At 43.8% G+C, this 19,960-nt stretch overlaps 1 protein-coding gene across 2 annotated transcripts in view; it reads left to right on the top strand.

Moving 5' to 3' along the window:
• The window catches only part of ADAMTS18 (ADAM metallopeptidase with thrombospondin type 1 motif 18), a gene marked incomplete at both ends in the record, with an annotated part of 138,388 nt that overhangs the window by 110,778 nt on the left and 7,650 nt on the right, over positions 1-19,960 (top strand). For both annotated transcript variants that reach the window (XM_080937342.1, XM_080937343.1), the window contains 4 exons: positions 12,227-12,368; positions 13,435-13,561; positions 16,762-16,966; positions 19,651-19,833. In XM_080937342.1, coding sequence (XP_080793468.1) covers positions 12,227-12,368; positions 13,435-13,561; positions 16,762-16,966; positions 19,651-19,833 — 657 coding nt within the window. The remainder of the gene's footprint in view (positions 1-12,226; positions 12,369-13,434; positions 13,562-16,761; positions 16,967-19,650; positions 19,834-19,960) is intronic.

Raw genomic sequence — 19,960 nt, 5'->3', positions numbered from 1 at the left:
GCCTTAGAGCCAGAGCCATATGGAGTAAAGTTAATTACAGCGAACAACATTTAAATCCAGACACCTCTTTTAAATGTTTTTTATTTATGTACATGTAACGGTGTCTAAGTATGTGCACATATGTGTAGGAGCCCGAGAAGACCAGAACAGGGTATCAGACCCTCCGGAGCTGGAGTTACAGATTATTAAGTATGACCAATAGGGGTACTTGAAAATAGAATGTTAGTTTTCTTTGTGGATGTGGCTGGCCTGGAACTTAACGATCAGTCTGGCCTCACCTCACAGAAATCCACCTACCTCTGCCCCTAGACTGCTGGGGTTTGAAGGCAAGCACTGCCAAGCCCAGATGGCCTACAGGGACTCCTGACCGCTGAGCCATCACCCCAGTCAAACACATTGAATGGGAAAATGCTCTCCTGGACTCCTGTCCCATTGTGAGCATGATTGATTTATGTATAAGTACTGTTGACCCATGAGGTCTCAGGAGGCTCACTGTACTGAGGGAAAGGCTTTTGCTTCCCCAGCCTGTGGGTTCGCCAGATCTTTCCATATTATCTCTGTGTGTTTTATAATCCAGAGAGAACAATACAATCCCCGGAGTCGTTGACTGCTGTCAGTTAACCCTGAGAAATAAGGACATGGCCTCACACCAGCTAAAAGCACCTTCTGCTTCTGGTTATTTTTATACATCAACATTTTATACGATGTCTTCATAGGCAACTCAGAGTTTAAACTAAATGGAAAACAGACTTTCACTTTATCACGGAGTCACAGGCTAGTCCTGTTTCTAAATGCTGTCTCTGTTCCACACTTCCCCTCTCTCTGCGTCCTTGGCGCTATCTGGATTCCCCCATTTCCAACAGGTGGATGTCACTCTGTCATAGATCCTCTCAGTGGCCAAGGGACGTTCCTGGGTCTGATGCTGATTTTCTAGAACTATCTCAATCAAGCTCTGAGGGATTTTAGGCATTATTTAAATTCATCTGTCACGTTCCTGCTTTGACTTGCAGACTCAAACAACCTAAGTTTCTGCATTGCTCATGCGCAAGTCCTAGCCCCCAAAGAAATCAGCACAGACTTGGCAGTGGTCTGCTTTCTGAGATCACAGCAGATACAGTTTTTATGAAACCAGACAGTTTCCATCTATTTCGACTCACTCTCAACAGCAAAAGTCTGGCAGGAGGACTGAAACGTCTCTCATTAAACTTATGAACTTGTTGGTTATCTGGAAGGCTTAGAGTGAGCTTATGTTTCAATAGTGCTGAGGGTATTGTGCGTGTGTTCAATGATTGGGTTTGCCTGCCTCAATTCTGCATCCCCCAATACTTTAGTGTATGTGTGCCTAGGGATATAAGATTTATATATTAAAGAGATAGAAATGAAAAATAACTGACAGCCAGGGTCAAAATTTACAAATAGCTTCTTTGGGGGACAAAAAACGGTCTCATCTTAAGTAGACCGAAGTATGTAAGCTGAGCTTTTTATTTCCTTTGACAATGTACATGGTATATTTGGATTGTCATACTCAACACCTCATTAACCTCTCTTACCCCCTCCCACATTCATTGAGCCCCTTCTCCTTCCCAACATATCCCCTACCTCCTACTTTTGTGTGTGTGTTTGTGTATATGTGTATGGGGGGTGTGCACATGTGCACACGTGCTTGTGGTTTGGGTGGTGTGATTGACGTGTGTCTGATTACACGTAAGTAACCATGACTGCTGTGAGATGATGTGCACGGGTCATGGTGTGTCCAGAAGACGGGATTGCACAGCCCCATGCCCCTCCCTTCCGTTCTTTCTGCTTCCTTTTCTGTAATGTTCTGAGCCTTGGAGGACTTGACCTGGGCGCCCATTTAGGGCTGAGAAAAGCTGTAAACCTTTGCAGTTACCACCACTGCTGAGTTTTGGGCTCTGGGTGAAGACTTAACGTTCTGCCATTTTAAGATCTATATAGAGATCAGCAAAGATCAACGGCGGAGATCTTTCACTTAGTACTTCAGGAGAGGCTCTCTTAATAGGCAGTGGTAGGAGACCTTGTAAAACTCAAATTCTTCTCCTTGGCTAATCAACTTCTGGAGGTGCTGAGAATCCATCCTGGGACTTTGTGCTTTAGGCCTCCTCCCTCCTGCCGAGCCACATCCCCAGGCCAAGGTGTGTCTGGCTGAGGATGTGGTACTCTCTGCTTCATGCCTCTCATTCATTCTTTTCTGTCCCTCAGGCTGTCCTGTGTCTCCATGTGTCTGTCTCTCACGAGTTCACAGGCACACAGCTGTGAAATAGGCCTCCTCTAGCAAGCTGTCCTGCAAAGGAAAGGGGATTCCTCAGGAGCGTTTCCTTGTAGCGTGACATCATCCTTATCTCTTAGACAGAGTGATCCAGGAAGGCAGGGCAGCGGAGGCTGCTGGTCTTTAACTGAAATCTGATCTCCCAGATCCTTCGTAGCATTCCTCTTTGAGAAAAACTTGAAATATAAACTTAAGCTTATTTCCTTTAAACATTTTCCCTCCCCCTCAGCAGTGTCAGGCTGCAGATAGGCACATTTGTTTAACTCTTTGCAAACCCAGCGGTATTTGATAGCACATCAAAGGAACCCTAAAGCCAAACAAACACACAGCAGCCTTGGAAGTTAGCAACAGGAAGTGAGACATATGCTGGCCTCAGATTAATTGTGAGGCTGGAAAAAAACATCTCTACAGAATTACTGCGAGCTGAATGTGGTGGTGCACACCTTTAATCACCGCACCTGGGAGGCAGAAGCAAGCTGATTGGTGCAAGAACCAAAAAGGACCATCACTACTTAAAGTGCTGAGAATAGCCTATTTTAACACACTATTGAAGCTTGAACCTTACTGATATAGATTAAGATGCTTGCAGCTAACCATCAGACTGAGCATGAGGACCCTAATGGAGAATATCAACCACCCCCAGGAGCTCCCAGGGACTAAATCACCAACCAATAAAAAAAAAAAGTTTTGTGGGCTAGAGAAGGAGAGAGAGAGACAGAGAGACAGAGAGACAGAGAGACAGAGACAGAGAGAGAGGAGAGATTAAACACAAGGGCTTGTGCATTCTAGAGGATGCATACTATACTATCACTGAGCTATAGCTTCAGACTTTAGGGTAATAGAAGTAGGTGCCATTAATTAACCCGAGGCTCCGGTTTCAAACAGGATATGGCAGCTGAGACAAATCATTAGTTGTTGCTAAAGGTCCTTGGGGAATGGCTGTGTCTCCCCTGAGGGCTGCCTCAGCTTCTCTGAAGTCACTCTCCATTTCTTCCTTGCCTCTTGAGTTCTCTGCTTTTACCAAATGCAGGCTTCTTGGGTACTCTCCTTTTTCCTATGCTGACTCATTTTACAGAACACTTTTACAGCTATTATACACAGGGGAGGGTTTAGGTAAAACTATTTCAAAGGCAGGAGCGATACAGAAAGGGTGGGGTTATTGATGGTGCTTGTACATGGTCATCCATGGTCATCTCAATAATTAATGCGCCCATCCACTTAGATCCTTGACCCATAGCATCTCCCTTTGCCGGAAAGTGCAGGGTTAAGTTATTTATTATAGTAATGCATTCTCATTTAAAGTCTCTGTCTCTCTCTGTTTCTCTCTCTCTCTCTCTCTCTCTCTCTCTCTCTCTCTCTCTCTCCCTCCCTCCCTCCCTCCCTCTCTCTGTTTCTCTCCCTATTTCTCTCTCTCCTTTTCTAGCCCACAAAACTTTTTTTTATTGGATAGTTTATAATTTTACATTTCAAATGTTATCCCCTTTTCTGGTTCCCCTCTCTCTTATCCCTCCTCCCTGTGTTTCTATGAAGGTGCTCCCCCTCCCACCCACTCATTCCCACCTCAATACCCTGGCATTCCCCTACATTGGGGAAAGGAGTTTTCATAGGTTCAAGGGCTTCTCCTCCTATTGATGCCAAACAATGCCATCCTTTGCCACATAGTGAGCCATGGGTCCCCACATATGTGCTCTTTAGTTGGTGATTTAGTCCCTGGGAGCTCCTGGGGGGAAGGTTGATATTGTTGTTCTTCCCATGGGGTTGCAAACTCCTTCAGCTCCTTCAGTCCTTTCTCTAGCTCCTCCATTAGGGTCCTCATGCTCAGTCTGATGGTTAGCTGCAAGCATCTTAATCTATATCAGTAAGGTTCAAGCTTCAATAGTGTGTTAAAATAGGCTATTCTCAGCACTTTAAGCAGTAATGGTCCTTCCTTTTGGGTTCTTGCACCAATGAGCTCACTACAGTTGTGTTTACCTGAACAAGAACTCTACACATTCTTTTTGTAAGTTTGTTTGTTTAGTTTGGGGACAGGATTTCAATAATTTGCCCAGGATGGCCTTGAACTTATAGTTCATCTGACTCAGCTACAGAGTATCTGGGATTATAGGCCTGGCTCAATTTTTCAAGCTAAAACTTTACATTGAAATCCTAGACATTGTTTCAGAGCATGAGAAGCAGTGTTCTGAGAGAGTAGATTGAGTGCTGCAACTAGACAAAAGGATACTTTCCATCCTTTGCTAGCTGGTATGAGAATATTCACTTACAATCTGGGGGCTGATAACATCTGTGTATACTATTAACATCAACTTTAAAAGAAAGAATACATTTTGTCTTGCCTTGGTGGTGCACAAGATAAATTCAAGAGATGCTGCTCTCACTATGTTTAAAGCAACCAAGCTCATTATGGGGCTAGGGAGCTAGCTCCTTCCATAAAATGCTTGCTGCACATGTGTGATGACCCAAATTTGGTTTCCAGAATTCATATAAAAAAATCCAGTTGTGGTAACAGCACCAGGGGGGTTGTGATGGGGGATGCTGAGGTTCACCGGCCAGCTAGTTTATCCTAATTGATAAACTAGGAGCTCCAGACCAACAAGAGGACCACAGGGTCCTGAGGAACAAGGTGGACAATACCCAGGGAACACCCAAGGTTTAATTCTGGCCTCTACAGTCACTTTCCCAACCCCCCCCCACACACACTTTGAAACACAGGCAATCAGATACACAATAGATTCCTCACGTATAGTAAAAGCCAGTCTTTAAAACCTATCTGTTAAGTTGCATTTTCATGAGGCAATTTTAAAAATGTACACACTGGTTTAAAAAAAAAAGGTTTTTAATAATGAAATCAATATAAACCTGGTAGAAGAAATGTGTAAAGTTTAATAGAACCTAAAAAGCGAAGAAGAGAAAAAGCCAGTTATCTACCTATGATTGCGTTGGGTGCCCTTGGCAGAAGCTGCTTCCCCCAACCTCAGAGGGCAGTTGGTAGATTCCAGTCCCCTCTGTGGTTTTCTAGTTTTAAGAAGCTGTGAATTTTATAACCATGCACCCTGCGGTCAAAACTGCAGAGCTTTGAGTCCGAAGGCAGGTGGTTCTTGTGTTAAAGGTAGACATTAAACAGTTCTATTAAGGACCTGGAAGTATTTAACGGAGGCGCTTGCCAGCTGTAAATTAGAGACCCAATCCCAGTTGGCTGGAGAGTTCTCTGGACTAAGTCCAGTTAAGTAGACTGAATCGCTGGCGGTCTTTCCAAATTTGCACATTTAACAACTTGGCTGTTCAGCCTGCCGTGTAACACCCGGATGGGCGGTTCAGAGGTGGCATCACTGTGAGGCAATGAGCCGCCATCTACGCAAGGATGGGAAGCCTGTGGGATTGGGAGAGGGACAGTGTCAGCCACCCCATCCCCGCCTGACAAAAGCAACTCATCTCGGTTGACAATCACGGAGAAGGTTTGTGAAGAGCTGTGACTGACACTATTATTTTCAGGAGATTTATTGTCCAAGGCTCGCACCCCAGCATTCCCAGAGGAAATGGGTCCTTGAACTTCTCTCCAAGGCCCCTGTGGTTCACAGTGCCTAGGTGCAGTTAACGGGATTAATGACAGTCACATTAAAATCCTTGGGTGTGGGTGACAAGGTCACCAAGCTGAGGGCTGTGGTCTCTCTCTATGAAGAAAGAACCTGTTAAATCAAATGATCCTTATGGATTTTAAAGTTTTCAAGTTGTTTCTTTAAATTGACTAAGTCTGATCCGAGGTGCCTTCACAGCCATGGGACCTAAATGGTAGCAGAAAACCTTGTGTGCTCCAAAGGAGCCCTGTATTTGGTATAATGGAATGCTGGGCTCTTATTAAATCAAGGGACCTTGGATTTTCCCTTTTGCTCTGGGACCACAGATTCTGAAATGTGGAATTGAGTTCTTCACCAAACTTAGGTTTTTGGAAACAGGAAGAACCTCTCGATAACCTTGGACAAAGTGCACAGTCCGTTTCCAGAGAACTGTATGAAGAAGAAAACATAGAACTGGAGTTTCCTTCTATGTGTTTCATTTTCTGTCATTCACCTCCTCCACACAGAATAAAGAAAAGGGCAGACCAGGCCTTAAGGTCATTCATTGTGTGCTTGCAGTTTCTGTGCTTTGCCCTGCTCCCTGTAGAAGTTGGTCCCTCTTCCAGAGGCTTTTAAGAGCTTATGTTAAAGTATTCAGAATGCGCTCCTCTGGTTTAGGTATTTGCTTTTAACATACATGACTGCTCATATAACAGCATGTGGATTTATAGCTATGCAGACAGCAAGGTCAAGCCTTAAGTTTTTAAACTTGGGGTGCTTTTAATTCACTTAATGCCTTTGTAAAAACATTCACGTGTTCCACAAATAAATATAAAGAATGCGTCCTATGTGTTAGTGCCTATAAAACTAATAGAATGTATACAGTGGGTCATTATAGGGGCTTGTAACTTACAGACTTGAGAGTGCATGTTTCCTGTGAAATTTTTCAATACATTGTACCTTTTAATCTGTCTTTTCTTCCTTTCTGTGCTTGTTCCGATTATATGGGTTAGATGTTCATTATAGCTTTTAAATATCCTATTCAGAGTTCTCACTCAAATATTTTACTTTTTCTAAGGACCTTTTCATATTTTCCTTTAAGTGAGAAGGAAGGGGAGATGGGAAATGTTTTATTTGTCTCTTCACAAGGAATATAAAGCCTCAGAAAATCTTAAGTCTCCTTTTGTTCATTTGGACACATAGCCCAAGTCCTCGCCAAGGTAGTTTGATAATTCAGTCTGGGCTTCATGCTACACACTGGAATCCTGGCATTAAGAGGCAGAGGCAGGAGGATTATGCATTCAGGCAGGCTCTGCTATGTAAGTCCAGTTACATTTCTTAAAAACAAAACAACTGCAGCCCTGGGGAGACAGATTCAGGAGAATCAGGGGTTCTAGGCCAGCCCTGGTTGCCTGGTGAACTTCATGCTGAGATAGATGGCTTGAAAGTATAGCTCAATAACAAAATAATTAAATAAACTGAACAGGAAACAAGGTAGAACTCAGAATTAGGATAATGTTCAATAATAACAACTAAGCTGCCTTAAGTGCCCCTGTGATTTTTAGATAGAGAGATTAAGCTGGCCATGTGATTTCAAACAGTCTTTCCATTACCCCTACGTTTCGCATATATGTGTGATTTCCCTCTGCGGGTTTTAACGTGCCTGGCTCTTAGTTTTTTGGGTGACCGTGGCAAACTTACTCCGACCTATGGGTCTGCTTCAGCTTCCCTGCTAGAGATGCTGACGTTTCTCCACCCTGCCTGTGGAAGTCAGGAATGACTCCGTGGTGCTTAGCTCATTGGTGACAGGAGAGGCGGTGTGATGGAAGGCACAGTGAATGTAAGGAGCACACCTCGTCCTGGCCTGCTGCAGGGAGTTGTTAGAATCCAAAGAGTCTGTGGTGGCTCCATGATCCTGTGTTGTCTTATTAACTTAAAAGGATGGGCTGACATCTCATGGGGCCTAGTGAAGAGAAGCCTTTCTGGATACAGGTAAAGAGATTGCATCTAATGTTGGACTTGAACTTACCTCCCGAATCCTCAGATTCAAAGGCTGATTGAACAGTGGATTAAACAAATGTGGAGGCCAGCGATCGAACTTCATAGAGAATGGCTACCACTAGTCACTCGTGATAGGCTGAAATTGGCCTGAGTTAAGTCTGGAGTTACTAATGGCCTGGGCTGTGTTCAGAAGCTAGCTGAGCAAGCCAGTGACTAAGCAATGTTACTCTGTGGTTTCTACCTCAGTTCCTTCTTAAGCTCCTGCTCTGACCCTCTCAATGATGGACACAGGGAGAAGTCTGAGGGGGGGGGGGCAGGAGGTAGGAGGTGGGGGGCGCAGGCAGAACATCATAGAGATGTCAGGGAGGAGTGGGCTGCAGAGACAGAAACAGATTTCTGAGGGATATCATACAAGTCCCTTCCTGCCGGCAGTGTTGTAGGTTGAATGGGTGGCTGGGATGGCAGTCTGGGAAATATGGGCATCTTGGTTGGTTGGTTCTTATTATAGAGGAAGCATTTTAGTCTAATGTTTCAGTGTTGCTGGGAAACCATGTGTTTGCATCAGCTCCTGAAAAGTATCTAGAAAGTGAAAGAAACAGATACTATGTATACGCAATGGAAACTTGTTAAACCATTTTTTCCCCTTTAGATTAAGTTGGGGGAAGGGCAGGCAGGATGGTCTCAAACTCTGTAGCCAAGGATGACCTTGAACTTCCTGAGAGTCCTGCTTTCACTTCCCAGGTGCTGGTATTGTATGGGCCTTGTTAATGTGGTCCTGGGCTTGAACCCAGGTTTTATGGGTGTTAGGCAAAGGCTCTCCCACCTGTTCTACACCCCTAGCTGCTTGTTTGCTTGCTTGCTTTCCCAGTGCTGCAGAGCAGCCCCGGGGGTTTGTACTTGCTTAGCAAGTACTCTCTACCATATATCATGGATCTAAATCCCAAACCCTTGTTTATCCACTCAGCTCACCAAAGTGTTCACCCTTGCAGCTAAAAAGAAAGAAAGGAAGGAAGGAAGGAAGGAAGGAAGGGAGGGAGGGAGGGAGGGAGGGAGGAAGGAAGGAAGGAAGAAAGGAAAGAAAGAAAACAAGAACTACCATTATTTTCTATTTCTATTTTCTTTGTAGTTTTTTTAGAAGTCCATTCACCTATAGCAGTAAAAAGTCAGCAATTAGTTTAGATTAAGGTATAGGTGGCACTAGAAAGTGGAGAAAAATCAGCACCTCTTTTTTTCTCTAGAGCACACAGGAATGTGCCCCCACCATGTGCAGCTTAGCGGAACTCCACCGTACCTTGGCATCACCCTGCTAAGGCCTTGCTTAGCTTACTGTAGTTCTGCATCGCTCAGGTCCTCTGCTGCACAGAGACAATGGCAGCCAAGAATGTAAAGATTTGTCCACCTGCTTCAGCTGAGGAGCTGAGGTGGGAAGAGCTAGTTCACCTCCTGACCTAGTTTCATTCCTGATGCTGGGATAAATGCAATGTGAAAAAGCAACTTAGGGAGAAAGAGTTTGTTTTAGATCACCATTCAAGATTATAGTTCCTCCTTGATGGATGAAAATCAAGACAGGAAGCTGAAGCGGTGTCATAGCCACAGTCAAGCGCAAAGAGGATGAATGCAACCTGCTTACTGCTTAGCTAACGGTTTCTAGTCTTTGTTCTTAAAGATTTATTTATTTATTATAAGTACACTGTAGCTGTGTTCAGATGCACCAGAAGACAGCATCAGATCTTACTACAGATAGTTGTGAGCCACCATGTGGTTGCTGGGAATTGAACTCGGGACCTCTGGAAGTGCCATTAACCGCTGAGCCATCTCTCCAGCCCATGTTTTCTATTCTTATACAATCAAGAACCCAACACCAGTGAATGGAGAGCTCTACTTTTAGGCTGGGTCTTTTTCTATATCAGTTAACAAACTCAAAACAACCCCCCACCCAACACACATACATATACATACACACATACTCATATACACACATACACACATATATACACACATTTACATATACACAAATGCACACATGTACACATACATACACATATGCATACATATACACACATACACGCATAATCCCACACATACTTATATACACACAAATACATATACATACATACACATACATATCCACACATTTACATACACACACATACACATATATACACATATACACACATACATATATAAACATACATATATACACACACAAATACACAAACATACATACAGGCACATACACAGGCCAACCTGATCCAGACAGTCCCCTCATGGAGACTCTCTTTGCAGGTGATTCTGGGTTGTGTTGAGTACACAAAACAAAACCATCACAGTTTCTGAATATAGCTCTGCTCTTCCAACTCTAGTTTGACTGTGACTTGCCTGAATTTACTTAATCTGACACCAGAAAAATAGCAGAAACACAATAGAAAGGCCAAACTAGGAGAGCAGAACACTTTTTATTGGTAACTGGTGAGAATCCGACGTTTGTTCATGCTAATGGTTCTTCCCGTTGTGTTGTGTATTCGTTTCATTTCTCATAAAATATGGCCATGGGGGTAACGCAGATCCATCTGTTAACATGACGCTGTCTAGAAGACTCCACACTTGGTTTGGTCATACTACCACGTGATGTTCCCGCCGTGCTTCCTTCCGTGGTAGACAATACTTCTGGAGGCATTTAAGCTAACAGCAATATGAAACCCATGTGGTAGCATCCTAAAGAGCAGTGTGGTACAGTGGTACAGTACCGCCCAGCCAACCTTAATTGAGGTGGGATCCCGACAGACAGAGAGACCAAGGGTTCCTATTTTTAACTGGCTCTAACCTTTGCTTCTGGGGTGTGCATGCCCAGTTCTGGTGGTAAAGAATTTTCCACAAGACTCATGGGGTAGGAGAAAACCAGTCATTTATATTCATGAATTGAGCTTGAGAGAGAGAAAAAGGAATGGTTTGAAAAAGAGGACACCCAGGGAGTGTTTGCCCACATCAAAAAGAAGGTAATAGACAGCATTGGAAAAGCATGTTTTTTGGTTTTTTTTTTTTTTTGCAGATTTTATTTAGTCATTTGTGTGATCTTGTACATATTCTTTTTATGAAGAAAAAAAGAAAGCATTATAGAGCTGTCTGGAGGAATGTCCTTAGATAATGTACAGAAATCACTGGCTGAGCACCTGATAACAAAGAAGACCCCAGGCCTCAGATCACCAGGAATATGCACTATACGCTGAGATTAGCCCTGAGTCCTGCCCCCCCTTTTAGATTAAATCCCTTATACTACATACATATATTGACTCTATTAGGATTAAGTAGATATGTGTGAATGTGTTTGTGATTGTGTGTGTGACTGTGTGTGTTTCTGAGTATGTTTGTGTGCATGTCTGCATCTTTGCCTGTACATCTGTGTGTGAGTGAGCACACATGAATGTAGGTGCCTAAGCAGGCCGGAAGTGTATGTTGGTTCCCTTGAAGATATAGTTAGTCACAGGCAGTTGTGAGCCACCCAGCAAAGATGCTGGGGACTGAGTCAGGGTTTGGTGCATGTGCTTCTGACCACTGAGCCATCTCCTGAGTCCCCGTTACTGCTCCATTTAGACATGGTATGTAGACACTCTCTCTTGGCAAACTACCTGTGAAGAGTCTATTGAAATCCTACTTGGACTGTATAGTGGGACAGGCAACTCTGACTGAGATATGCTGTAATTTGGAGGCATACTTATTCTGTGCTGAGCTTCAGTCAGAAGTTTGTAAGTCAGTTTATGATTAGTTTAGAGTCTAACGATTAGCCATGGAACACTAGTGTGTGTGTTTTGTTTAGGCTGAGACCCAATGATCTGACCTTTCTTTCTTTATTACTTGTGTGTGCGTGTGCATACGTGCACACATACAAATAGGCAGGAGTGTGTGTACACATGTATGCATGCACACTCATGTACACATGAGCGATGGAAGTCCAAGAATAATAACTGTGGATTTTGTTCTCTCCCCCTACCATCATGTATCTCCCAGGGATGTATTTAGACCATCAGAACTGTGCCTGCAGCTGCCGAGCCATCCTGCTGACCTACTGACCTACTTACCTTCATTTTTTCAAGGCTCCTTTGCTTTATTCATAGTGATACCTTTATTTTTATGTGATTACAGAAAGCATTAAATTGGGTTTTTCAGCATCTATCTACTCCAGTTTTCATCCTAGGAAGGTTAATGGTTTACAGTGTCACAGGAAGCCTTCTTATAAATTAACATGTAAAATTCTTGGGAACAAGAAAAAAATGATCTGACTTTAAGACCAAAATGACATACAATGTCTTTAATATGATCAACAAGATCTCTGCAGTTCCTGGGTCTGGCCGGTATGCTGATCTCTTAAGTTTTATCTCACCTCATGCAGATTCTGACACAAGGCAAGAATCCGGGGATCGCCTGGAAGTATGCTCTCCCCAAGGTCATGAATGTAACTCCGCCAGCAACAAAGAGATACCACCACACCTGGCGCACAGTGCAGTCTGACTGCTCAGTCACCTGCGGAGGAGGTAACTGACTTCCCAACTCTGCTTCCCAACTCATCCCTGCTTACAGGTGTTATCCAGTCCATGGAAGGACACCGTGAACTCTCGGGAACCACAGGGCAGTTTAGATCCACGTCTCTAGGAAACAACCTATTTTTAGCTGAGAAACACATCTGATTGTCAATCAGAAAGGGAGAGACATTATATTTGAATCATGTCTCAGATGTCATTTCAAGGAGAAAAAAAAAACACATAAATGAAAAACAAGGAACAATTCAAAGTCGAGCGGTGCTCCCTATCTGAGGAGCTAAACATGAGTATTTACAAAGAAATGAGTGCCTCCGGTGGGAGATTTTGAATCCTGGGAATTGGGCCGTATGGTTCCCCTAAAACTAATATTTACATAAACGAGTCATAAGCTGATAGGTATGAATGGATATTCAGAGTTTAACTTTTAAACCCATGTTTGCATCGCCCTGTGATGAAGTAGCATATTAGGGTTTTCACACACAATTCACTAGTGGCTTAATTATTACATGTGGGACTGTTTTGCCTGTCTGTATGTATGTGCACTACATGTACCACAGAGGGCAGGAGAGGACATCAGAACTCCTTGGAGCTGGCAATGCAGGTGGCATGAGCTATTATACGGATGCTGGGAATCAAACCCTGGCTCTCTAGAGGCAAGAGCAAGATAGGTGCTAAGCCACCTCTCCAGCCATCTCACTGGTGTTCTATTGATAGAAATATTTTCCGTTTAGACCTTTACAATTTATGTCAGCGCTTCCTGGGACGTTTCGTTTTATAGTTGCTCTGTTTCGAATGGTATTTATCACTTGATGGTTCTAGAATCCACTTGAAAATTAAAAGCATATATTAAAATTACTAAAGTATAAAATCAATTATCTTGCGAATAAATGGAATTCCAGTGGGTTGAAATCGTATCCAAGGGACCCATTTTCGCGAAATATGTGGATTCCGTGTCTTAAAATAGGATAGCAGAACACTGATTGACCCCAAGCTAAGCCGGGAAACTTAACTAAATGGGTTGTCTGTGTTTCTCACTGTGGAACTTCTGGCATCTGACTAGGTTACATAAGCATCAAGGCCATTTGCTTCCGAGACCAAAACACCCAAGTCAATTCCTCATTCTGCAGTGTAAGAACCAAGCCAGCGACCGAACCCAAGATATGCAATGCTTTCTCCTGCCCAGCCTAGTAAGTCTTCCACAAATGTCTCCTTCTTTGTATGTGCTCTCCCATAACCTTGTTACTAGTAAGACATGAGGAAAAGCCCCCTGGCCACACTTCTGGTTGGAAGGGATTCAAAAATAAATACAATATTTAATATAAAAATCGGGGAAAGGATGGTTGAAGTTGAATCATGAGACCTAAGAATATGAATCTGCCTTAGACATTCCCTTATGTTTTGCTATGGAAGCTTGATATGTAAAGATGGGTTTTCTCCACCACCACCCTCCCCAGGAGTAAGAATTGGACCTGAGGTCTCTTGCTTGCCAACTTGTGCTTGATACCTGAGCTATAGCTGCAGCCCCCTCCACCCCCACTTTAACTTTTGAAGAGATCCCCATCTTTCCAGGATGGAATCAAAGAAGTTATTTAATGGACATACAATCCTATATTAGTTAAATTCGAGTGTTGCTTAACTTTTACATAGGTCATCCAAGAACTCAGAATGACAATAATGAAGGCCTTTAAACCAAAGAAATGCAAATTGCACAGTAGTAAGATGCAAGCTGGAGGGGGTGAAGGCCAAGTGGTGACTCCTCCATGGATGACTGTCCCCTCAGAAGCACTCAGGGGAGGGGGTGTTCTCACACTCATTTTAGCCATGCCAGTATTGGAAGATGAATCTAAGTAAGCTTCCTGGCCAACTGGAGTCCCTTCTTAGCTGATTTATCTTAAGCCAAATATATAAGACAGTGGTGAAGTCACCAGGGGTCACACACATCATTTTAATAAGTGACACAGTTGTGTGTTTGTGCTCATGCATGTGTATGCATGTATACTAATATTTCATTTTTCCCACAATTGTTTGGGGTTTCAGATACCCACTAATCCTGCATGCTTACTTTCTCTCAGATTCTGAAGCTAACCATGGCTACAAAGAGTAGAGGAAGTAGGGGAAGGGGCTTCTGTGGATTTTCCTCTTTTTCCAAGTAATAGGCAGTCCCTTGGTGGCCCTAGGATGCATTTAACAGGAAATATTCTTGACTATCCTGGGTTCATCTGTTCTTTAGGGGAAGTGGGGTACAGTGTATGTACTAACATACATATTGGTAAATTGATAGTTTCTGATTTCAAGACTTCCTCCTATCACCTAGCAAAAGAAAGGGACTCTTTGATACACATGTCAGTGTAAGGAGCATGCTAAGGTCATCTAGAACTTCTAGACCCTCCCGAGACTCTGTTCTGTAAAGAACAAGTGTGTTACTGGGAATCACAACAACCCCTTGCAGGGTCTGCAGAGGGAAGCTGGTGTTGTGGGTGGCCTCCTCTGCCCCTCTCTGTTTCCCACCAATACTCAATGTTAGTATATTCAACTAGGAGACTTGCTCTTCCCCAAGCCTAGACTAGAGAGAAGGCTCCTGGACTCTGAGAAACTTGGGGAACAAAGGAACCGCCTGATCAGACCCTGTTACTTTTCTGCACCAAGAACATCACCGGGACTCACTGTACATCAGGCTCTGAGCTGAGCAGTGTGGTGTGGGGGGCGACAAAATAAGGTCCCAGTCATCAGCAACAACCTCCTATGGGGGAACGGAAATGATGGATAAGTACAGAAGGACTGAGGTGCAAAGCCCTGTGCCAGAAAACGCTAGGCAGTAACGGATGAAATGGACAACCTGGAGTCTGTACCTGGGGCAGAAGTAGACGACAGTGAAGTCAGGTTGAAAATGTAGCCTAGGGATCAAACATGGAAGGCCAGGTATGCCACCCAAAAGTGCCCATGGGTTGCTCTTTCCAGTTCATTATTTTTGTCACATTCTATTTGTCACAAAAGGAAAGCAACTTGAATTTAACAGAAAAATGTCATTTGTATAGACAAATGGTGAAACTAACAATTTTGTACTATTTTTTAAAAGCTAGTGTAAGGTACAAAAATTATATAAATATGAGGAATTGTTTTATTAGATACATTGACTCTAGACTGAAGGGCTTTAATTTCACACAGATGTGTTGTGGTATCATAGTCAGGGTTTTGCTCCTGTGAACAGAAACCATGACCATGGCAAGTCTTATAAGGACAACATTTAATTGGGGCTGGCTCACAGGTTCAGAGGTTCAGTCCATTATCATCAAGGAGGGAACATGGCAGCATCCAGGCAGGCATGGTGCAGGATGAGCTGAGAATTCTACATCTTGGTCCGAAGACAAACAAACTGGCTTCCAGGAAGCTAGAATGAGGGTCTTCAAGCCCACGCCAACAGTGACACACTTTCTCCAACAAGGTCACATCTCCACTTCTTGGGACCATATTCAAACTACCACAGGTAGAAACCAGAGGGAGGGAGGAAACAAGATTAGGGACGTGATGAAATTGTAGAGGTCTAAACAAAGCACAGTTAGCTACTGATTTGGTCTCAATTTCTAAAAATAATCAGTACTTAGCATATTCATATCCAAGGTAACTTGTAGACATCACCACTGCAAGTCAGATATGTAGCAGCTATCCCAACTGACTCTTTTTAATGTCTGTGAATCACACCATTTCAGTCAGTCAGAAGGGAGTCTTGAAAAGGCGCTATCGTTGCCACAGATGGGCGTTCAGGCATCATGACTTAGTTCTGGAAAAGCTTATCTGACCATATTTAGATGAATCATGTGAGCTGAGATCTCTGACCCATCTGTAAGTTATAAGGCCAACTAGAAAAGGAATGTGAGGAGCTGCTCACTTAGAAAGAGCTTCCCAGAGTCGCCTCCTCTGAGGTGTTCCCTCTCCCACACAGACACATGCCCTTCCTTCTGCTTACACTTCCACGAGCCTTGTGGTTTGTACTTTTGTTAGTCTGGGGCATGGTGCTTACCAGCCAGCCTTGTCTTGATGTGTATATCCACGGTTTCAACCCCCATGCTTAGGTCCCTGACAAACTATTAAAAGCTCAATAAATTTGCCTGGATGAATTGCTCGGAGAGAAGAATGTGTTTCTTTCCATGTAGAAGGCTAGCATGTATATTTTGTTTTCCAGATTAAATGTGTCTCCTTGTGACATACCTGTTCTCCCAATGGGTGTGTGATTCAACAGCCATAAAAGAGCAGTTAGTGGGTGTGGCCCTAATTGGTTATAAAATGGATCAGAGGCTTTGCCTGGGTGGTTAAGTCCTTCCCAGTAGCTGCTTGAGTGGTCCCATCAAGCCTTTGCTTTACAGGACGTAACTTTGGTTCTTTCTGAAAGTTGGTCACCAGGTGAGTGGAGTACATGTAGCAAGTCCTGTGCCGGGGGCCAGCAAAGCCGCAAGATCCAGTGTGTGCAGAAGAAGCCCTTCCAGAAAGAGGAGGCTGTGCTGCATTCTCTCTGCCCAGTGAGCACGCCCACTCAGGTTCAAGTCTGCAACAGCCATGCCTGCCCTCCCGAGTGGAGCTCCGGCCCCTGGTCTCAGGTAACTAGCACTGCTTTGGAAGCACTGGTTTTGGGCTGCCTGGAAAAACCAAGATGGCAGAAATATGGGTGACACTGCATCTTCAGCCTGGGCCCTCAGCTCTGTGCATTTTCCTGGGAAATTAATAAGGCAGTGCCTGGGAATTTTCATTTCAGCTAGTACCAGTTTAGTGGCTCTCATCTGGCTGGAAGTCTTGGACCTCTTCCTTGGTGGTCCAGAAATTAGTATGGAGACTATTTAGGGCAGACTATGGATACAGATCGAAGGGGATTGGCACCTAGTCCTGGCTACTAGAGATATAGATCCATTGATAAAGGCACTTGGCAGCAGGTCCAAGCACATGAGAACAAGCCCCAGCACCCACATAATTCCTGTAAATTAACTGCTGACCTCTATACATACAGAATAGATGAGTGAATGAATGAAGGAACGGGGACACAAAGAAAAAGTTAAAGGAAAAAGATTTTATTTTGCTTCAGTGGCAAAGATGCAGAACTAAAAGAATATGTAAGAAATGGCACCCAGGTTGCAGTCATCACAAGGCATCATGGGGTTAGAAGAGACAGAGTAGGAATTTCCGGCTCTGCACGCCTCATACATGTAAAGCAGATGTCTTCTATTGGGAGCATGTTCATCTCAGAGACATCTTGGGAGTGAATGGGCCCAACTGGCATCTAGAGCACAGATGCAAACATCCTCCGGGGCACAAAGAGCTCCCCTAAAGCACAGGATAAGTACCAGGACTTCCCTGCCCTCAGCACCTCACCTTAGCCTCTGTGGGTGGATAGTATAAGGCATGGCCCATGACGCTAGTTCGTGGCAAATGGCCCCATGTCTGCTGTGCTTTCCCTAAGATTCTGTTCTCTCCCTAAGAAAGTATTTCTCACCAAGATAAACAATGCACCAACACATTCAGAAGAAGAAATGAAGGGAAGACTTTTAGACTGTACTTTATAGAGAATAAAGATGCAAGAATAGATGGGAATATGTTGAACATGAGAACAGATCCACGCCAAAAAATAAAAAACAGTTTGTTTATAGCAGAGAGCAACTCTGAGCAGGATATGGTGCTGAATCAATATTTCTTTTCAATTGAGAATTGCAAACCGTGTGTGTGTGTGTGTGTGTGTGTGTGTGTGTGTGTGTGTGTGTGTGTGTGATGGGTGTGGACCATTGTAAACAGGTACTACAGAGTGTCTAGCACATCTTAAACTTTCACATGAAATATTTTGAATGTTTTTTTTTTTTCCTCTTCTTAAAGTTGAATTGTAAAGACCAGACAGACCTGCCTTGAGTAGATTCGGGGTGAACATGAAGCAGAATTCATTTCCACAAGCTGTTCAGCTCTTGTCCATGGGTCTCGGCAACCAGCCGGTTCTTTCTACAACCAACATATGCAGCTTGCTGTTCTGGGGGAAAAAAAAAAAAAAAAAACTGCAAGCCACATTAAGATTGTGTTCATTGTTCAGGAATTCCATTTGAGAGAGCAGTGATAGGTTCCATGGCTCAGGTTTCCAACTGAGCAGCTGACTGTGTGGGCTTCAGGTCAAGTCTTCCTTTTGAAGAGGAGATAGCAGTGAACTCAGAAAGTTGATGGACAGTTGTGTGATCTGTGGTCTAATTTGCAACCTAAAACCTATCACACTGCATATATTTCACTCTCACATGATGAATGGTAATTTACACTGGCCCCCTAAGCCCATGTAGGACTGTCTGCCCCAGCCTATTATTTAGGCACCGGAGGCCACATCTCACTTGGCCTTTCTGAGATAAAAAGACAACCCCAAAGATCAACACAGGCAGAGAGCCCCCCAAGACAGTCTCTGTGTGGAGCCAGTCTTCAAAGGCATCTTGACAGGGTTTTAGCTGCTCCAGGGTCAGTTCTTTGCCACCTTATCTGCTTTGAAGAATTTTCAGGAAAGCTGAAGAAGAAAGGTCTTAGAAAGGCAAGTTCTCTGACGCCATTTTTCTTTCTTGCATTTTTAACATTAACTATGAATGAATATGACCTAGGTGTGAAATTCATTTGTGTCTGAGTTCTTCTGTGAAAGAACAAGCGCTTCGAGGAATCTTGATGAACTGTGCCATAGAAAAGTACCGTTGAGTTGCTCGGCAACTCGTACATCAAATGTTTATTGGACGCCGAGTAAGAAAACAATGTGACTGAAGAACATTCATCTTTTTAAATCCCAAAGTTTCCACATGATGAGGACACAGAACACACAAGGCAGCAGCAGAAAACAATGGACTACGTTGACACATACACATTACACATGATGTTTAGTTTCGTGACAGCCTCTCCATTTAACATTCTTATATATAAACCTTATGTATACCTTGTCCTGATTAGTTTTTGATGTCAAAATCTTTACAAGCAAGAGTCATCTGGATGGGAAAAACCTGAATTGAAAAGAAAAATGCCTCCAAGGGCCAGTTCTTAGGAGTAAGAACTTTGCTCTTCTTGGCACTGTTGTTCACATCCTCACTGAGTGTGTGTACATATTTCTACTGTGCTTTTGTGTGTGTGTGCTGGCGATGATGAGTTTAAGCACATCTTCAGACTGGGGGACAAAGCAGCCGCAGGTATTCAGATGTTTCAAGCAGACGCTAAATATCCCGTTACTATATTATCCTTGTTTACCCAACTGACACGGGTGCAAACGGCATTTCTTCTTCTTCTCAAGTGTTCCAAGACCTGTGGGCGAGGAGTGAGGAGACGAGAGGTCCTTTGTAAAAGCCCTGCAGCCGAGACAGTCCCTGAGAGCCTGTGTTCCAGCAGCCCCAGACCTGAGGCACAGGAGGGCTGTGTGCTGGGACGGTGCCCCAAAAACAACAGGCTCCAGTGGCTCGCCTCTGCGTGGAGTGAGGTATGAACTTAGGCATACAACTGGGGGCGGGGAATATTTTCATAATTGCTTCCCCCTCATCCGCACTCACACGGATACTCCTTTCTGTGCATGCATGTGCCAGGTGCCTCCTCATTGCTGTCTCGTA

Source organism: Micromys minutus, assembly GCF_963924665.1.
Source record: "Micromys minutus genome assembly, chromosome: 24".
Classification (NCBI taxonomy): domain Eukaryota; kingdom Metazoa; phylum Chordata; class Mammalia; order Rodentia; family Muridae; genus Micromys; species Micromys minutus.
The sequence above is the reverse complement of the archived record's forward strand: the minus strand, read 5'-3'. Positions and strand labels throughout refer to the sequence as shown.